At 38.8% G+C, this 21,961-nt stretch overlaps 1 protein-coding gene across 2 annotated transcripts in view; it reads right to left on the bottom strand.

Annotated features, from left to right (window-relative positions):
* pdlim7 (PDZ and LIM domain 7) overlaps positions 1 to 21,961 on the bottom strand; it is a 72,515-nt gene that overhangs the window by 27,497 nt on the left and 23,057 nt on the right. The window contains exons 3-4 of one of the 2 annotated variants that reach the window (XM_036561534.1): positions 16,311 to 16,462; positions 5,476 to 5,506 (exon numbers count right to left, since the gene is read on the bottom strand). In XM_036561534.1, the coding sequence (XP_036417427.1) occupies positions 5,476 to 5,506; positions 16,311 to 16,462 (183 nt within the window). Of the gene's footprint in view, positions 1 to 1,405; positions 2,643 to 5,475; positions 5,507 to 16,310; positions 16,463 to 21,961 lie in introns of those variants that run through there. The other variant, XM_036561533.1, reaches the window with a different exon arrangement.

Below are 21,961 nucleotides of genomic sequence, written 5' to 3'. Positions count from 1 at the left end.
AGAGCACGAGTAAGAGAGAGAGAGAGAGAGAGAGAGAGCGCGAGCACGAGTAAAAGAGAGAGAGAGAGAGAGAGAGAGAGAGAGAGAGAGAGAGAGAGAGAGAGAGAGAGAGAGAGAGAGAGAGAGAGAGCGCGCGAGAGTAAAAGAGAGAGAGAGAGAGAGAGAGAGAGAGAGAGAGAGAGAGAGAGAGACACACAGTCATGATTCAACTCAACTCTATTGTTTTGGTACAATTCAGAATTATTTTTAAAAAGCCCCCCGAAGAAACCCCCCCCCCACCCCCCCACCAGTGTTTACAACCTAGATCAAACAGACAGAGAGAAAGAGAGAGAGAGCGAGAGAGAGAGACAGAGAGAGAGAGAGAGAGAGAGACACAGACAGACAGAAAGAAAGAGAAAGAGATAGAGAGAGAAAGACAAAGAGATAGAAAGAAAAAGAGAGAAAAAGAAAGAAAAGAGAAGAGAAAGAAACAGAAAGAGAGAAAGACAGAAATAAAGAAAAAGAAAGAAAGAAAGAGGGAGAGAGAAAGAGACAGAAAGAAAAAGAGAAAGACAGAAAGAGAGAAAAAAAAAACAGACAGATAGAAAGAAAAAGAAGAGAGAAAAAGAAAGAAGAAAAAAGAGAGAAAGACAGAAAGAGACAAAGAAAAAGAGAGTCAGACAGAGAAAAAGAAAGAAGCAGAGAAAGAGAAAGACAGATAGATAGAGAAAGATAGAAAGAAAGAAAGAAAGAAAGAAAGAGAGAGAGAGAGTTTAAGTGAGTAAGTGATTAAGGGAGTGAGAGATTTTCTTCTGGACAGTCCTGAGTCTGAATCTCCCTCCATCCAGACATCTTTCAACTCCCACTCACTCACACACAACACAGTGGGGAGCTGCTGGGTCTCGTGTCTCTGTTGATGCACTGCTGTTGTATTAGAAACACGAGGTCTGTCTAAAGGAAGCTGATGTGAGCTCTGTGTGTCTCAGCTCGCGTTCATTTACCACAGCATTACTGCAGAGCCTTTACTGGAACAGGTTCTTTCACACAGCTGGAGTTAAGCTGTCTTTCTTAACCGTCAATGCAAGTTACAGCAAAAAGATCTCATTCTAAGTCCTTTTGGACCATTTCTAATAGTCCATGCATCAATAAAAGTTTGTGTATACAGTAGCTGTTGTTTTCAAGTTATGTAATAAAAAAAATTAAAATTAAAAAGGCAAAAAAAAGGAGATACAAGGTTTTGACTTTAGCCGCTTCTTGATGTGTCCAACACCCCACAAAAGGGATAAAATCGCTGTAATGTAAGGCCTCTTATGGCTCACTGCTTTAATTACAGCCATAACAAATGTCTTAACAAAGAAAAAAAAATGTAAAGAGAAAAAGAAAGGGCTGGCCTCACCAACTGGCCACGAGAGTTGTGGTCACCTACCCATTGTGAGACTGTGGCATGCTGCCTGTTGCTGGAGTGCTGGGGTTAGACGCAGTGGGGTTAGGCTTGGGCGAGTAAGTCACCGGTTTGATGGCAGGCCCTGTGCTGGAGTTGCCAGCGGCCGCGGAGAAAGGCCGTGCCATCTTGTTTATGCTCGTGCTGGGCGTGAAGGAGTACTTAGGCTGGCTGGGTGCAGGAGCAAGCGAGCCCTGAGGGTTAGACAGGAAACAAAGACACACAAAACAAACAAATGCAAAACCATGCAAATAAAAAAAAAAGCCAACACACAAACACACCATCAATCTTAACAGAACTGACAATCCCAGATACAAACAAGGAACTGTGAACAGCTTATAGACAGGAGAAGATAATACTGCTAATACCTTTAACAGGTGCCGTTCTTGTTGCTGTGTTATTTCTTAAAATAAAACGACCAAGTTTTCATTCGTCCTCTGAGACCAATCACAAAATGACACCAACAGTCGTGTGAAGTGATAAAACCGCCATCGCATATTCACCACAGCAGTGAGGAGAGAAAAGCCTGGGGAAGTGCGAGCTCACTCTTTTGTCTGAGGAATATGTCTCTTGGGCGCCGGCCAAAGCATCTTCTCTGCTTTCTGCTGCCTTGGCACTCAGCACTTGAGTGGCTTCCAGAATTGAGCCTAACCTTTCAGATAAGGTGGCTGGGATTGGAAGAAGAATGCAGTGCTTCAGGCCTGTGCACTGGTTTAAGGTAGCCACAAGAGGGTGCCATTTCACCCAATCGAATCCAAGTCATTCAGCCTCACATGTATTTAAAAGTGTAGGTTAAAATTGAATCTAATTTTGAATGGTCATCAAGGTTTGAAGGTACATGGATTTCTGGTGCTGAGTGATACATTCTGCATGCCAGTATACCGGTACTGTAGTCACACAATACCAGAAATCTGCTTTCTTTCTGGGTGTCGTTTACAATACTGTATAGGACAAAACAGCCTAAACAAATTAAGTCAAGTTTGTAAGATGTTCTCTTAGTATAAAGTCCAGGCAACCCCACACTATGCATGTTTTGTGTCTAGCACACCTAAGTTCGACTATTTTACTAATTAATTAAGGTCCTTGTTGACTGGGAAAACATAAAAACATGCAGAGTATGGAGCCACCATGACTGGGATTGGGGTCCCCTTGTACAGAGTACCAGTACTGATGAAGCACTGGTTCATTAAAGGGCCCGTATCCTGGAAAATCAAACTTTCCTAGTTTTGTAAAAAAAGCTTCAATACAGTATGTAAACAACATTTCTACTGTGCACTCCCTAGTCCATATACTCAAACTGAGCTGCAAACGCAGTATATTCTGAATATATTGTTTTTGTGAGGTCACAAAAAACAAGGCATTGTCTATTCACACTGAAGCAGGGGTGTCCAATCTTATCCACAAAGGGCCAGTGTGGCTGCAAGCTTTCATTCCACCAAAGCAGGAGCACACGTGAGTCAATTGAAGACTGACCAACTGATTAAACCAGTAGAATCAGGTGTCCTCCTGCTTGTTTGATATGAAAACCTGCAGCCCCACCGGCCCTTTGCAAATAAGACTGGACAACCCTGCACTAAAGTAAGCAGTGTTTCAGTGGTGGACTCCCAACAGGCCAGCCAATCAGAACAGAGGTCATGTACATATATTTGAGCGATGAACATTTTAGATTTGAGCAGTGAAGAGAGGTTGAAAAATAGTCATGTATAAATTAAGATTTTTTGGTTTTTGGTACATAAAACCACAAAAATATCATAAGTGGACCTCTGAGGAAATAATGAACCTTAAATGTAGGATATAGGCCTTTACACTTTATAAATGCAAATTCAAATAAGATTTGATAATAAAAGCTGGGCAATATAACGATATTTATCATTATTGTGACAAATTATGCCACATTACTTCAATAACTACAGGTTTCATTACAAAGAGAGCATAATTAGTCCTGTTTATAAAATACAAATGACTGTATTCATAGTTTATGATCGACTGTCTACTACATTACTGGTTCTTTGCCTCTTCCAACTTATCAAAAAATAGAAAAATTAAATACAGTGATGCATACTGTGCATTGCAAAAATGTCTTAAAGTATCATGATACTATGTAATTTTCAGCAATATGTTGAATTTTAAGACCATCCTGCACTACTTTTACTACTACGCTTTACTTCTACTTGCTTTCAAAAGAGGGATGCTCCATGGCCACTATGGCCAAGTCACTGTCACTATGGTCCTATAAATTGTGTCTGGGATTGTGCATTCTGTTGCAGTGCACAACACATCAAAAACTGCCAAAAACCGCTTTGATCAGAGTGCATCAACAAACTTCAGGTCATCATAAGGCAAGCAAAGGGCAATCAATCACGCAGTGATCAAACGTAAATGCTCCTAAAGTGTAGCACAGCAAAACTGAGCCAAACTCATGTGGTGGCTTTCTAGAATTACAGAAAGTCATGAGACTTGACGCATCGCTCGTGAGAACCAATTCGGTCCAAGAACAAGCTGTACTGACGGTGCAGGAGACAGAGTGTGAAAGTATGCACATACATATGTGTTCAGTAGGGCTGCACGATACAAACGGTGTGGCTCGACATCACAATGATATTAGAAATGAAACGTTATCATTATACTGCTGCGCCTCTGACTGGATGTGACAGATGTACAGACTTTTCCCCACCCTTTCTTTATTTTTGGTGTTATAAGCAGAAATCTAACTAACCTCTTTTACGTAAAAAGCAAAAGAAATACAAAAATACAGAAGCACCATTTCACTGTTGTGCAAAATAAATAATGAAATATGAATGGCTACTTTCAGAACTGCCTGAAAAGCTTTTTCTATAGAGACTGCAAAAATATGTAAATAAAATATATTCTATTTTCTGTGTAGGACTATGAAAAACAAAAATATCATTGCTCTTGGAACAAACCTTGTATCTCCATTTTTATCTCTTTGTGCATAATTTGAACTGAACAGCTGCTGTTCACACCCTGTCAAAATTTCATGATCAACAAACCAACTGAAATGACTCTAAATGACTTTTAGAAATGGAGTCTTGTTACATTAACTTACACTGACTGTGTTTACATGCAAAGGTTTTCTCCAATCCGACCGAATACATTCTGCTTATAGATTAAGACTGAGGTGTTTAGTTGTGCTCACTCTACTCAATAATCTGATCTCAGTTTACATGCAAGTAATCCGATCCAAAATTACTAGCAGGCGTAGAGAACCACTTAGTGTAGACGTTAGCATGACAACGAGCATCACGTGAGTCCAGTCAGAATAAGATGAGCAGCAGTGAGCAGTGCTTGTGTTTTTAATTACTTTAAAGTGATGTTAGACTGAGGAAAACGTACTTCACATGTTCTTATTAAAGAAGGCCCGTCCCACCGCCGTCTTTTAAAGCTCAGAGCATAAACTTCGTCTCCTCTGCAGACCAGTTTCTCCTCCCACCATGTTAACGTTATAAACTTTCACTATGACGCCACACACATGCGCACAATGTACTTAAACTTTCCGATTGGGAATGTAATCAGATAGACGTTTACACGGTTATTATGCTTCTATTTAACGGACTATCTACAGGATTACTCACCTCATTCAATCTGATAGAAATTGTATTCCGAATGGCCTCAATCAGACTAGTCTATTCTGATTGAACTATTAGTCGGATTATTAACAGATTATCAGGCTGCATGTAAACATGGCTACTGAAAGCTTTTTGGCTTCTCTTGTAAAGTTACTGTTTAGAGGTTTGTTTCCAACAGTGACAATATTCTGAATTTAAAAGATCCTTGAGGTGATGCAGGTTTGCTTCACACAACACACGCAACACTGAGACTACGTCAAAAGCATCACAGGCCTTAACAGTGAGTTTATCCCGGAAACTTGTATCGTGAAAACAGTGAAATATGATTTATCGTGCAGCCCTAGTGTTCAGTTTTGAAAAATAGCACCCATTTAGGAGAGTTTCTGTCTATACGCCACTTCAGACATCATTAACAGGCTGTGAAACACTGTAGGAGCATTGCAGGTGTACCAGGCAGCACGTCTTTACCTTCTGTTCACCTCCTTCAGGCTGGAAAGCTCTGTTGAGAGAAAGGAAAAAAAAAGAAAAAAGAAAAAAAAAGTTACAAAACGCAGCAGTACAATTATTTACACACAAGCTGACATAAAAGCATTAAACATGTTCTAGGATGAACTACCGATGTGCGTTTGCTGCTTCTACGCACACAGAAAATTACAGGAATATTCAGTCACAAAGAAGGTAATATGATCAGTTGTCTTGCTCTAATTTTCTCAAGAGTCTAGTTCCACCAGTCCTTTCACATGAGCTAAAGATCCAGAGTGAGTTATTGAGTTATATGTAAGCACTGACTGGCTGCAATATTGCATTTGTCACTGCAAAATGGAATACAATAAAATGACAGCTTTAGTAAGCAATTATTCCAAGATGTAGATTTTAGGCTGAAATGCAGGCTTTTGCAATTTCTCTGTCCAGAAAATTCACAAGTATATTTTGTGGTAGGATATTTCATGCATTTAAGCATGTCCAGCAAGAACCGCAGGACACTAAACAGATTTGTAGGTTCTTTTTCCCTCTTCATGCTAAATTAGACTGATGGCATGACAGGAAGTATTCCCAGTTCTCAGACACTAATACATTTACAATCATTTACACATCAACTTACCCTATCAGTTAAAACCTGAAGGGGAACTCCACTGCTTTTTTTCAAAATTTCTACTTTCTACAGAAATCAATCATGTAAAAATGTAAAAAATCATTTAGAATGGCTTGATGCAAAGTTATCTGTTCTCAGTGGGGTGATAGGAACCAGCCCAACCTCATAGAAAGGTAATTTACAGCTCCACTGCCTGATGTCTGAGATATTGCTTTGATATTTTTGAGATACACTTTTGGTCCAAGACATTTAAACTACATTCATTGTGGAAAAGCATATTCAAGGTGTTGTCAAAGCAAAACAGAATAGAAAAGTAGGCTTGGCTGATATCTAAAAATAATTAGCACAATATTTCCTTGGTAGTAAAAAAAATAAACAAAAAAAAATCAATTGCAGCTGTCCAAAGAAAAACAAGCATCTTTTAATGTAAGTTAATGTAAAGAGATTTTGATCTAAGCAAATTTGGAGCATTTGCATTGGTTCATTCATCATGAAGTTTCAGTGTAAAGGACAGCTGCCCAGCTCAAATGATGTAGAAAAAGAAAAGTCGCAAAAAATGGAGATGGATTTTTTTTTTTTTTACACTGGAAAAAAAAAATTAACTGAATATATATATATATAGATTATTACTACTAATTTACCATTATCAACTTTCAGAAGAAACATGTAGGATCACTGGTCATTTGGATAGCAAATAAAATGGTTATATTTGATTTGCAGACATCACAACCCCTGGATCCCATCACTATCACTTTAGGCTGGAAAGCTTCACAAAAACCTCATTTCACTCTGAATGCTCACATCTCAGCAATTTTGAAAAATCAGTGGAATTCCCCTTTCGGTGTAGTAGTGCTTCAAGAGATCAAACAACCGCTTTAAGTAATTTAAGCAGACTATAAATACAATAGTGTGTCTCATGTCAGCATTTTGCCCTTGCTCATTCAGGCTTTCTGTGCCGACTGATCGATTACAAACAGCACACATTTAATAAAAGGTTAAACACATGTATTCCTGTCCATTTATTACAATGTCCTTCATGTACATTGCCCAATAAGGTCTGTAATAAGACTATTAACCTATTTCGACCAATTCACTTCTGAAAATACATCTTAAGGGCATGTGCTACAGAATCAAAACAGAAAAGCATACAGACTAAATCTTTACTGTGTAAAACTCCAGGACCACATACATACATGTTATTCTTGCAGCTGTGAAGCTGGCATTAATAAAACATTCCACACAAAACTCATCATTTAAACATGCAATCCTTAAATGGTGAAGACAGTATAAACCAATTGATTGTTCCCTAACCGCTCTGCAGCTGGAACAGCTGGAATTAGAAGTCATGTAGACATTTCTGGGATTGTGGAAGCAAAGAAAAAATAAATAAATAAAAAAAAACCCACGAGAAGATCCATTAAGTCAATTTAAAGGGTTCAAACACCAGGCACTGACAAATAAGTTATGAACTCTGGTAATGTCTGTTTTGTTTTGGCAAGTTCTTCTTCGTTATAACCCCAAGAGCAGCCTTCTTTTCCCTCACCACAAGTCACATGGCCATTAATTAAATGCTAAATTGTTTTGTCCAGCTGCAGTGTTTCTGGGGAATGCTGGCCAAATTCCTTAAAACTGACACCACGGTGAAGAAGTGCACACTTAAAAAGTGACTTTTCTCACTCTTGCGTGACAGCTAAGCCTGTGGTCGGCTTTTCTAGAGCGTAAACGTGGCATGAATGAGTGTGATCAAAACTGACCAAATAAGCATTAAGAAGGCCGTAATCAGACATCCAGTATGACACCAGCAGTAAACACTGCATCAGTAAACACAGCCACTCACCCAGTCTTCATACTTTCACAGTAGCAGCTGATGTTACATTTTTGCTTTCACATGAAAGACCACCGTATACGAAACGTCACATATTGCAAATATTACTTTTCTGTTAGTGACCTATTAAATACATTATTTTTCATTGATGTTAACATGCTTTCTGTGGATTAACTCGACCATATTCTGTCCTCACTACAGTAAGACGAGCGTATAGCTAAGCTAACAGGCTTCAGTAATATTTACACACAGGCTTTAAGTTTAAATCTGTACTGAAGGAGTCAATATCCAAATTGTAACATCCAAAGTAAGAAACAAGAAAATCTGTTAAAAAGCTTCAAATGTCTGTGTTCAAGCTAAAGAGCTGCTAAATTTCTTTTGGATGCTAAATAAAACCAGCATTGGCAAACGAGTTAGGATAAGAATTAATAAAATTAAAACGATAAAATAAATCCACTTTCTTAACATAATAAACACAGAAAATGACCTATTCTTAGAGAGGAGTGAATGACCGTCTAAAACATACAGGGCTAAAACCAAATTTATAATTTTTTTTTTTAATTTTCACAATTGTTTTACAAAAAGCACAGGGAAATATAATGAAAGGAAAAAAACGAACACATCTCCTTTGTAACATTTATCCTGCAACGTTTTTTTCTCCCCCCTTTCGGTAAGATAAGTCACATACAAAAGAAATTCAAAACAGCAGGATAAAAATACCATCAAAACATAATAAATATTAAACAAATTAGCTACATAATTATAAAGAAATGCAGAGTCAAGACAGGAAGCACTTCAGTTGCCCCGTATCACGGAAAAACAGAATTTCCTCGTTTTTTGTTTTTTTTTTTAAATAAATTCATTTAAGTTGAAAGTATTACGTTAACATAGCATATTTTGAATCTTCAACAATGTCCCAGTCCAAACAATCCACATTTGGAAATGAAACTGTCTTTGTAAATTCACATAAATCCTCCTATTCAACCTACAGCAGTTTAGTCCTGCCCATTCATACTGACATTGTTCAGAATGTTTAGTGGACTGCTCTTTGAATGAGGCAATATGGCACAGCCAATCAGAAAAGAGATCATTTACATATGTCAGCCTTAAATGCACAGTAACAAGAAGGCCTGTTTAACTGTAAGGGATAAAGAGAGGTTGAAAAATGGTTATGTAAAAATGAACTATGACCTATTTTGGTACATGAAACCACATAAAATGTACCGGGCCCTTTAAGTGTCTAAGGCCAAAGAAAAGTGCCTTCGGTTAAGACTTTTTCATAAAAGAAAAGCAGTCTGAGCGTAGCAGGTTTTAAAGAGATGTAGAGGAATGGGGGTGAGGTTCATGTCATAACATGCATGGTCATGATGAACATGACTGCTGACATTATTGGAGTCAAGTCACATTAACTAAATGGTTCACAGGAACACAGTAATCAGAAAATTCTGCAGAAATATGAGTGTCTGAAGACATCCCCAAACATGCTCATCGTTCCATTTCACTTAGCAGCCATACAAGAGCGAAGAAAAACAAAAAAAGCACAGGAATTTTGACATTCCATGAGCAACCCCCCCCATGAGTCTGCGTTTCCTGTGACTGTGCATTGCTTCCTGAGACATGGCAGTAGCCTCTGTGTGGCCTGCAACTCGCTAAAATGAGACAGATGCTGGCAAAGACCAGACCACAACTACGGGAAACAAACAGGATGGGATGACAGACAATAGACAGAGTGAAGCTGGGTTAGCAGACATTGTACCAACGTAGAATAACAGACATAAAGAGGGAGAAGGAAGGAATAAGCTGAAAAGTGAGATTCGCCAATGCTTTTTGGACATTTCATGTTCAGTTGATTTCTGCACTGTACTAAATTCACCAGTTACTTTAACAATTAATCAAATAAATACATTTTCTTTTTAAAAGGTCAGATAACTAAAGTGGATCGATCTACATATGACAGCTTTACATTTCATTATCCAATCCTGCTGTGAGTTTGCAGGGAAAACACAGTAATACTATGAGCTCAGAGAAACTGGACTAAAGAAGGCTGTGTGGTGCAGAGGCAGGGACCACACTTTGTGCAAATATTTTCCAGTCAAAACAGCTGTTGCGTACAAGTTCTTCCTTTTTCAGTGCAAGAAAATATACACTAAACAGAAAATTACACAGCAGTCTCAAAAACTAAAATTTCAAACTTAGTTTGCCAACTTTTAACTTTGTTACCGTTTCCATTCTGTTCAGAAGACTTGCTTTCAGTTTTTAAAGACAGCAGAGATTTTTTTCACACCTCCAAAGATCAGTCCTAGAAGTTGGTTGCACTCTCTGCTTTTCACAATTTAAGTAATTCCAAACACATTCAGTGACGTTGAGGTCTGGACTCTGGGGTAGTCAGTCTATTGTTCTGAGAACACCAGCAGTCTCTCTGTTTGATTTGTCTTTTCTTTTTCTCAGTGGCTTCTTGACAGCTACACATCCTTTCAGACCCATAGCGCCGAGTTGTCTTCTCACAGTGGAAGGACGGACAGAAACACTGGTGGACGTTTTCTCCTTTCTCTCAAAAATGAAAGCTTTAAGTGCTGTTTATATGATGGGGACAGTTTTGGTGGTCTACCAGTCCTTCCAGGTCATTGTTAGGGGTCCCGTTTTCTCTGTATCTTTTAATCATTTTGGAAACTTCTGTTTTTTCACTTATTTTCCTTTGACTTTAATCTTCATGTAAATTGATTATCTTATATCTAATTTCTTTAAAGATAAATTACTTTAGTTTATGACTGTTCAATAGAAATTTAATAAATGAAAGGTGGTCTCTGCCTTTTGCACAGCACTGTATATCTAGTTGCTCTTGTGAGATGAGATTGCACAGCACCAGCACAGCACAGCAACAGACACACCGAACATGGGTTTTTTATGGAGGTTTACGATAGACTGCTGTTTTTTTTGTTTTTTTTTTTCTCGGCAGAAAATGGTTCAGCACTTCATCTGGAAAGAACAAGAAGCAACCCTAAGGTCAGAGAATAAAGATAGACCAGGCCATATTCATATTCATGCAGGCATCTCAGAGAAACAGCACTGATCTAGCACTCCCCATAGGATTGCAGGGTGATGAAAGGCAGATCACAGTTCCTAGATCAGTTCAGAAGTTTACCAGTGGAACACTAGAGGAATTTCATCCAAAGTGGAGCCTGGCAACTTGGCAAGAAAAGGAAGGGTAGCGCTTACTCTATGTGACACACATAAATCTCCAAACAATGTCTCCAAGAGCCTTGAATACCACAAATCCAGTGACACAACCAGTTGGAAAAGCTGCATGAACCAAACTGAAAAGGTCATCTGTGGACATGTTGAGACTTACACCCTCAATTACATCCTGCCACAGACAAGCAACCATCTAATTTTACCGCGATCAACACCAACAGGCAATCTGTTGCAACAAAAGACTCCACAGCTCTCAAAGCCACTGCTTCAACAGCAGTCATGTGAAAGTAGGCAAACTAAGTTTTGGGGTATGTTTGTCCCCTTAAAGCAGAAGACCCTCTTATGTGACTAATGTTATGAAGACACTGGAATGCTAAAAAGCTTTCTCTTAAGCCTAATGTTGCCCATAGTAAAATGGATCAGCGTGTGGAATTTGAGCATTCTGTGCTACCGTGTTTCCCCATCACTGTATAAAAGACGCACCATGCTGTCTTTATTGTTGGTTACACTGTGATAGTTTGTGACTGTGACACATTCAGAACATACAAAGTAACCATAAAAATGCAACTAAAATGTAAAATAAAATGGTAGCTTTGACAAAATTTGAATTTGTGGCTTTGGTAGATCATCAGATTGAGAAACCGTATTAACAGGAATACCAGATTTTTTTTTTTTATATTGTCATTACAGATTTAATAAGCAATCACTAATTCTGAGTGAGGAGAATATTAGGCAGATTTCCATCCAGCTGCCAAATCAATTTCAGCGAATAGCTAAAAGGCTGCATTTCCATCAGCTCTTTACAAGAGAGTAACACTGTGTCGCATCTGTAAAACACTTTTGAGAAATATGGAGTGAATCTACAGAGAAATCTTTAATATTGAGTAACTCACGTTGGCTTGACAATGAAAATTCATCATTATTTTTCATCGACACCATTTTGTACCGTTTTCACGGGTTGCAATTTTGGAGCTAGAACCACAAAACTTTGCAGGATTGCATAGTCTATACAGGAATAGTGCACTTGTGCTTCTGGGAATGATCACACATATGGTTTTCTTTCAGTGCTTATTTGAACATTATTTTTTTCCTGCCACAGAAAATGAATGGCAGAATGTTGAGAAAATTCAATTAATGTCACAAAGACTATCACACACTGACCCTTTTAGACACTACACACAGTCTTATATACATACTAGCACACATATAAACACGTACATTAGCAACCACCCGAGATACCATAGCAATAACCAAGCAACACCTTAGCAACCACACAGGATAACAGCAACGGCCAAGCAATACTTCGGCAACCCCCTGGGGTTCCATGGGGGGTAACAGCCTAGCAACACCTTAGCAACCACCTAGGACCTTAGAGAAACAACTTTATCAAGCCAACTTGAAGTTTGCTCAAGAGCTTTATGCTTCTATGCTTATTATTAACATTTTACATCAAAGCATGGAGACAACACACCAATAAATACAGCTGCTCAGAAAAGGTTCAATCAGCTGTGGGCACTTTGTCTATTCACCACCTAATATCACCATTATTTACGTTCATTCTCATTCCTTCGGCAGTACACTACTGGCTGTGCCAGTCATTTTGGCAGCTACGGCCGGGCACAAATGGAAATGTGTGACCAATAATGTGAATTTATCCTATTCACATTTACATTATTTATATAATGCATAAATGCATTTTAATCATAATATTTTGTATTTCTTTTCTTCTTTTTTTAGCAAAAGATTTATCCACCTCAAGCCTAAATGTCAAATGTCTACGCAAATTTTTGTTTTATTCAGTATTTCTAAATTTCCATCTAGACTTCTTTTTTTATTCAATATGCCAAAACATGCATAAAAATAAGTGGAAAACATAGCTACTGCTCACTCTCACCAAGTCTCCAACAAGTCTACTCTAGCACTGTCAGAATTCCACAGCTCACTGCCGCTTCAGAAACCCTACATACTCTGTTTTCCCACAGCCTGAGGAAGAAAAGAGCAGCTCCATCACGAATAGTTCACTCTGTCACACAAATCCTCTGAGGAGGCAAAACTGAGCTCCAGCAGTTCCCCGAACCTACATCAGACATAAAAATGTAAAATCAAAACCGCATGGGTTCATCGAGTTGCCCGGCACTCATGTGGCAGGTCACGTTGCACAATGAGATCATCTCGAGTTGCCTCACAACTGAACTAATCTCATTTACATTAGCCATTACTAACCACTACATGGGGTTTCACCCACTAATTTGAGAGATGACGACAAAACTTTCCTCTTATGCCTAAAAAGGAGATGGCCGCAGTCCTGCCTGTGGCTTGGCACATTATTGAAATTTTTCATCATCGGTGTGTGTTGATACAACAGCGGCAGGCTAATGACAGAGCGCTCGAGAATGAAGAGCGGACAGAAACGCAGAGTATCCATCATTTCTTGGCCGAGTATGTCTGCTCCTATTACTCATCTCAAAACCACAGACTTTGCTCCTTTTCCACCAGCTACTCGGCCTTTAGCCTGAGAGATCACGCATCGTACAGTCATCGTCTCGCTCTCCATTTTATGGACTCCTGCTGGATTGCTGGCTTTCTTTAGGAAAAACTGTATTTAGAAGGCTGTAAGATGTCATTTTTGACCACCCCACATACCTGGCTTGCACATATCTTCATTGTCTTGAAGCCTAAAATGCAATTAATCCGATTTGTATTTTGAAGCAGGTTCACATGCCAACACAATAAATGTGCACATGCCCAAAGAAACAGTAATCTGATCAAGTGAAGATAAATGCGTTAGCCTTTTGATTTTAGTGTCAGCTAGGAAACTAGAGCAGTTCTGTCAAAGTTCTATCACTTGGTTCCATCAGCCTGTCTGTTTTAATCTCCCACTCTTATAGCCCAAATGACAGAAGCTGGTGAGCAGGTTTAACCAGGCAAGTCAAAGAGATGACTCTTTGAATAGAACTGCTGAAATAATAGGCCATTTTAAAGGGCCACCAAATAAACACAATGGCATCTTAAACTATCAAACAAATAAACAAGTCAAATAAATCAGCACAGCATCTACTTTTTTCCTAACTTCCTAGATTTGGACTAACTGAAGCTACACTTAGGCCCAATCCCATTTCAACCCTTGCCTCTACCACTTAGCCCTCAGCCCTCTGTTTTGCACGTTCATGTCTAGGGTTAGGGTGCCCCAATTTTTGTTAAGATAGAGGGGTAGGGCTACATGGCCCTCTAAACGGAGGTTTTTCAGAGACACACTTCAAACAGAGTGTTATGAGAAAAGAAAAACCCGGCAAGATGGCTGTGCAAGTGACCAAAGTAACCCACAAATATAAGTATTTTCTGTTTAAAAATTACGATAACCATAGTATTATCTTAGTTTAATGTCATTTCAATGTGTTATGGTCGTTTTCTTTGTAACAAGCATAAAAAAAAATAAATAAATAAATAAATAAAATGTGAGGTTGCTGAACTTTTCCCTTCTCTGCTATCACTGAGGACAGGCCGGGTCGCCTACAGAGCAGCCTGTTAATGAAGCAATGTTTTTTTTTTTAATTTGAGGGTTGTCCCATTACGTAGGGCAAGATTTCAACCACTACCCCTTGTAACTCAGTTCCAGGTGACACTCAAAAACAAGGGGTAGGGGTAAAATGAAGAAATGGGATTGGGCCTTAATTTAGATGACTTAAACCTGAGGAAACAAAGCCAAGTAGCTGGTGCTTGAGGGACTGAAAGTCTAAACCCAGCCTAGTCCATGGTATTTGGACTCATAGCCTACTAACAAATGTATCATTAGATTAGTGAACAGGCTACAGAGCCACACACCACAGCACAAGTTTGATTTTGACTAGCAGGTGTTCAGCTGATACCACTGTACACCAAAAAAAGGAAAAAAAACTAAAATTTAAGAGAGTAAAGTCAAGCAACTGGTGTGGGAGGGACAAAAAGCAGAAACTGAACCTGTTCTGTGGTGTTCTGGGCTGTAGCATGTTAGCTAACCTAATAATAGCTCATTTAGCAGGCCAAAAGTGCCAAAGATCACAGCTCAGTTTCTGTTCCAGCTAAGTGATGTTCAAATCACACAAGTTTAGAAAATAAAGACTAACATCTGACAAAGTCGAGTGACTGGTATTGGGGAGATGATCAGAACATCTTCTGAAGTGTATATAGCTGTTGCTGAGCCAGTGTCTTATGTAGGTTTTCTAAGATCCTGATTTAAGAGCGGAACGGATAGAAAAAGAACCCCACCCAACAGGACATCAATGGTTCAGCTCTGGAGAGGGTAAAAAAAGCTCTAAGTTCCTTGGAATGCACATCACTGACAGCCTCACCTGGAATATCAACACCACCCGCTTGGCCAAGAAAACCCAGCAGTGAATTCATTTCTTGTGGAGGATGAAGAGAGCAGCTCTCTCAGTGTCCTGACCAGCTGTCTCACTGTCTGCTATGGGAACTACGTCTCAGACCACAAGACCTCCCAGCGGATTGTGAGTACAGCTGAAAAGAGTGTATCTATCCTGCAGACACTTTCTCCCACAAATGGTGCATCTGCAAAGCCGCCAGCACTGGGGACGGCCACTCCCACCCAATCATAGGCTCTTCATTCGTCTGCCGTAGCATCCCTTTCACTACAAAGACTCAACAGTTTCTTCCCTGAGGCAGTTAGACCACTGAATAGCTTCTTTTCTGTGTATATTGTCATGTGTTTGTGTCCTGTATGTTGTCGTGCTGCTGTTGTGTGTTGCACCATGGGGCCTGAAGAATGTATACAAGTTATACTGAGGAACGACAAAAACCAATAGACTTTTACATGTATCTCAAACATATATTCTAAAATTATTCAGTTTAGAGCTGCTACACTCCAACCACAAAATGCAGCAGACCTGCTGAATAATAGCACGTTTCACCTCCCCCTCCCATCACCCCTGTCTATCATCAAACAACAGCAGAAGCGCTCTGGTGAAAACAAAGCAACACTGTCATTATTTCACCAAGAATGAATTTGTTTACTGCTGTTTATCCAGGAAACGGTTGGAACTAATTAAAGTCTTTTGCTTTCGACTGAAAAGTTACTCGTTTTAAAACAAGCAGGTTAAAGTGTACAGGCAGAGGCATCTTCACTAAATGTTGAAACCCCATTGATCAAGAGACAACCGTCATTTCAAATGGAGTGGTTGAGTACTTGTGCGCACGTACCTGCTGAGTGTCAGAGTGAGGGAGTCAGTTGCTGCTCTGATCTTGTTCTGCGCCTCTACGTGTGTCATCTCCTCAGCGTTGCTCTCTCCGATGGCCACGAGCCAGTCCCCCACGCCCACTCCGGCCTGCACGGCCTTTCCTCCAGGAGTCAGCTGCAACACAGACAGCCAAAATTAACATTAGCAAAGAACAGCATTAGTCACCACAGTAACAAAGGTTAGGGAGGGTCTCTGAGCTAGCTGAGCAATTTTTTTCTTGATGATAGGTTGGAATGCCAGGATGGAGAAGTAAAACATATTACTGGTTAATATATTTCCTTATGCACTGGTGCACAGCAGCATAATCAAAACTGAGAAGATGGGTAACACTTTATTTGGATGGTCCACTGTAGATGCTTTGTAGATGCTCAGTCTGTCTTTAACTAACATTCAACTAAATATCTGTTAAATGCAACTGAACTTAGTTGTGTGTGAAAGGTTCTATTAAATCTAACCCTAAACCCAAGTGCAAGGAGAAACCTACACCTACACCTAGACCTAACCCTAACCTAATGTTGTTAATAATCGACTTGTTGAGTATCACCAAAAGGTTTAACAATAAGTATCTGTAGATCATCTTTAGTGGACCATCCAAATAAAGTGTGACCAGAAGATGTTTTAGAGACGTTTAAAAGTCATGATGTTTTGATGAAAGATTATGGGAAAACAAGAATTTTGTCTTTTAAAAGTGACTTATCAAAATTTCTGTAGAATTCACAGGCTGAGATGTAAACAAAGTCATTCAGAGTGGAAATACTGAAGCGAAATAGTGCCTTGTAGGGAAATCTATGGGATGCAAAGTCTACAATGCAAATATAGCCACTTAATTTACTATTCAAGACGATACATGTCTCAGTTTCTATTTAAAAAAAAAAAAAGAAAAAAAAAACCCCTCAAAACTCTGCACATGTTTTACGCTATTACTTTCTCTCAAAACTCTGTCTCAGGCCTCAGGCAACATATTTGCAACCACTGCTGTGTAGAAACCTTCTCTGAAGGAGCTTCCTGAGGCATTAATGCTTTGGACGTCTGGTTCCCATCAGTGTGAACAATTCTGACTCTGCAAGCTTCTCTAGGACAGAACATTCCAAGTCATACCAATCAAATGACTTTGTTTACATCTTAAGTATTTAATTACATAGAAAAATAATATAATTGCCTTTTAAATGACATGATGAATCACACTTAATATGACTAAAAAAAAAACCTGTATGTTGCAAAGGTATACCACAATAGCAATGCAGTAGTATCATCACAATATAATATTCTGTCTGATTATTCTGTTACCTCTACCCTCAAACTAAATTGTTTTATTTGGCTATTGATGCTCCTCCAGCATACATTGCCATGTATAGGACTGCACTAAACTGTTGGGACTGGACAAAGGTCAGTCAAGTCTGGACAAAACTGTGTCAGTCGAGATTAAGCTAAACAATGCAAAAGCATTCTCCACATTAGCTCCACAAAGACAGCCCTAACAAAAAGCACTTATCCGGTAGCCAAGACGTTTATGAATGAATGTACATGGCACATTTATAAGAAAATGTACATAACAGCCCTAAGAAAAGCCTACTCAAGTGCATGATAACACTTGTCAGCTTAAACGGAAGACAACAGCCAAGTGTGTTAAACGAAGGCAGGGGGGTATTAGAGTAGACGAGAATGCCGTTTGTTTAGCTCTGTGGCTGTTCAAATCTCAATTCACACCTTTTCCCGTCCAGCTCAAACGTGTAAGAAGACGCTAATGTATTTTTAGCATAAGTCCTTGGAGGCTTACTGCACAAAGAAGAAGATTGATGAAGAAAGAGTCTGTTTACTGGGCAGACAAACAGGCACTGCAAACCTATGATTGATGAGCTCCTCTGCACAGGCAGTCTGAATGATCCCATAGTTCACCGCTGTGTTTACTTTTACAGAACGCTCTCCAAGACCGCTAGATAAGGAAGACTTATCAATGAGCTGGAGTTCATAATCGTACCCTCGAGACTGACAAAAAGCAAGAGGAATTTCTCAACGAGATGTAATGACAAAGAAAAATTTCACTGTGAAGGCCTTTAAATGAGGAACGTTAAAATACGCAGCTTTCACAATACAATGTATTTTGTGGCTTTCGTACTACAATACCATACGTTCACAATACACAATTGCCAACCTTCATTTTGCTTTTATATTTTGGTCAAAGTCTAACTGCTTTAACAGGACCGCAGTGTCTAAACACTTAATCAACAAGTCAGTTTCTTAGAAGAGAAACAAACGGTAAGTGTAGGGGATTTTTTTGGTTTCATTGTAAAGTAACTTACTGGTTTCTTCTAGTGATGGGAACCAGGTGTCGCAATGTCTACAACCCAAATATAATCATTGTACTATGCAAAACCACCAAAGAACCTTCACGTCCACTCTGCTATGAATGGATTAAAAAAAAAGTATGTTTTAGGCCAAAACCCTGTTCTGAAACTATGGCAAAACAAAGTTTCAGGCATCAGGCAGCACATTCATTACCATTTCACGTAATGACTTCCTGTGATGTAGCTTTTAGAGGCATTAAAAGCCTCAGATGTCTGCTTCCCATCACCACTGTGACCAATTTTCACCTGCTAAGTTTCTCTAGAACAGAGAATTTCACATCAAACCACTCTGAATGACTTTGTTTATATCATAACCATTTCATTATGCGGAAATTTTGGAAAAAGAGCTTATTTTAACGTCTCTACCTTTCATAAAAAGAGAAGCACTATCAGGAGAAATAAAAACCCCAGGGTGTTGCTGTTCACGCCGAGACAGGAATTACAGGACTGGCCAATGCATTAGATAATGAAAGAACATCCCGTCTGGCTATAGAAGGCGAAGTCCTTGACAGATAATTTAGTGGCGTGTCATGTACAGGAAACACATACTCGTACATGGCTGCTAATGCTGACTCACAGTCTACGCACACTCGAAATATCAGCCTCTGTTAACTCCATCTACCCTAAGTTGTAAGGCTGGCTTTACATGATGAAACTTTCATGCAAAGAAGGGAGAAGGAAAAGTTATAGGTCACATCCAACATATTCAACTATTTCACTAGTGATAGTAATTTTTGTGTACTGCATCATTCACGCTATGCAAACTCATCTGAGATGTGTTGATTTAGCCTTCATTTGCATCTTTATATCAATTTTATATCAAGAGGAAAAAACAAAAAATGCTGACACAAGTGGCCGTCCAAACAGCTGTCATGTTAACTTAAGCTGGCTAGCTTACTAGCTAATTAAGTTATATGGTTACTAGTAAATACAGGCTAAAGACCAGGGGTGTAGCCACTGGTAGGCCTAGGAAGGCCTGTGGTCAGTCTGGGTAGGTCCAGAAAACACGGTCATCAGTTGTCTGATGGTTAAGATACTTCATCTCACATGAATCAGCCAGTGAAATCCCTCCCAAGTTACATTAGCTGACCTCTTCTGGTAAAACTAACCCAGCTCAAATAGGGCTTTAAGTGAAGTGCTTCACATTTTTAACCTTTTAAACTCCTTGGAACCACAGGTGGTTCCAAAATGCACTTCTTCATAACTTTCATATTTCATAAGCTACATTTAAAGCGTGGGTGTCCTATGATCTTCTTCCCAGTCAAATAGATGGGTAACGTAATTTTAAACCCTTATAATAGAAGAAGCTGAACTCACAATTTTTTTGTCTACTGAAAGTCGATCCATTTTTCCACAAATCTGGGCTACAAACCATAAACAGATGGCGTCTCTTCAGTGATCTGCTCTGTAAAAATTATTTTTATAAAAATAATACAAAGAGTGCCTAAGATTTTTGGCTTTCAGCAGTAAATTGTAAGCATATAGCAATATATGTGTCTGATCATAAAACACATGTTCTGCTAATTTGAGGGGAACTTTTTACAAAAAAAATAAAATAAAATAAAAAAATTACATTTATTTCATGCAGTTACTAAATAATTTGCCTTATGATTTGGTCATGTAAATTCAGATGGACAAACCAAAATATACCCACAAGGCTTTAGTTTCAAAAGTAGAAATGCTGGCTTAGTATTGGTACTAGCCAATATGGCAGGTTTCAGTAACAGTACTGGAAAAGAAAGTGGTGTTGCGTCATCCCTTCATGGTAAGTTACTGGAATTTTGAAAGACTATTTTATTAAATTAAGTTGAGATGTTTTCAACTGTTGCAGCAGAGTTTCCAACAAGTGAATCACAGGAGGCTTTAAATTATGTGATGTAAGTGATAAAGTTTCGTGACCATGTCACCATATAAAGCCAGCCTGTGGGTCCCTCACTCACTCATAATAGCTACTGAATAATTCATAGTAGTTACTGAATACTAAGCCTTTCACTACGTAACTGAATGATAAGTCAGTAGTTTAGAGAGTTAAGCTGCTGTGCAAGATGAGAAGCGATCCGCCCTCAGAGAAACAAAGACTGGTGTCATTCTCCACAACCTGAGTGCAAAGCACCCACTCACAGCTCTTAGATACAGCCAAACAGATCAGCCTTTTGAATTTTTGCCACGTCTTTCGAAAAAACAAAAGCTCTGTGCCAGGATACAGAGGAACTCTATTGACACATATCTGCTTCAGTCAGCACCTGCTATACGGGAGGATGTGTTTACACAAAAGACACTCAACTCACATAAAGGGTTCAATATTAAACAATATGAAGCACTGAACATCCTCCATAGCTGCAATACAGTCAACATGAGTCAACATAACAGCACTTTACTACAAATAAAAGATACTTGGAAATAATAAGGCTTGGAAAAATACATACATTTGAAGGTGGAGATTAACCTTTTAAGATCTTACCCTTATTACATCATTACTATGAACAAAAACTCATAGTACTGATCACCCTCTATTTATTTGACTAACTAAGTACAAGTTATTCATTTTTAAGGAGATCTTTCTGAGGAGATTAGTTATAAAATAATCCACTTGCATAAGGAAAGGAAAAGTCAACTGTGCAAGAGCTGGTAGACCACCAGCATTAGATAAACAGTCTGAGAGATAAGAGAAAATCAGGTCTCTGCTCTTTACCTCACATCTAAAACAAAAAAAAAAAAATCACAGTTCATCCTTCCACTGTGAAAAGACAACCCAGTGATCTGGGTCTGAAAGGATGTGTAGCTGTCAAACAGCCCTCACTGAGAAAAGCATAGACTTCAAATGTAACTGAATGTGTTTCATCCTGAATTGTGAGAAGCAGAAAAACTTCTAAGACTGAACTTTTGGAGGTACAGAAAAATATCCCTGCAGATTTCTTTGAAAAACTCAAAGCAAGTCTGCTGAAAAGTATGGATGCTGTAATTAAGGTAAAAGGTGGACACAAAGTACTGAAAAAGTCTAAGACTATACTTTGCTGACTGGCAGGTCATGGCCATTTAAAGGGTTTCACTGCATTGATTTCAGAATGCTAGAATCTATTGTCATGAATTATAACAGTATTAAATGAAGCATACTGAAAATCCTTTATTTATATTTGGCTACATTCAAATATAAATATCAGGGAGAAAAAAAAACTTTGTGTATTGCTTTTTATTGTCTACGTATTTAAAAAGATGGTTCTTCAAAGGCTCTTTAGCAAAGAAAATGGTTCTATGTAGGACCATAAAC

Source organism: Colossoma macropomum, unplaced genomic scaffold, assembly GCF_904425465.1.
Source record: "Colossoma macropomum unplaced genomic scaffold, Colossoma_macropomum, whole genome shotgun sequence".
NCBI classification, from domain to species: Eukaryota; Metazoa; Chordata; class Actinopteri; order Characiformes; family Serrasalmidae; genus Colossoma; species Colossoma macropomum.
This window is presented reverse-complemented; position numbering and strand designations above follow the sequence as displayed.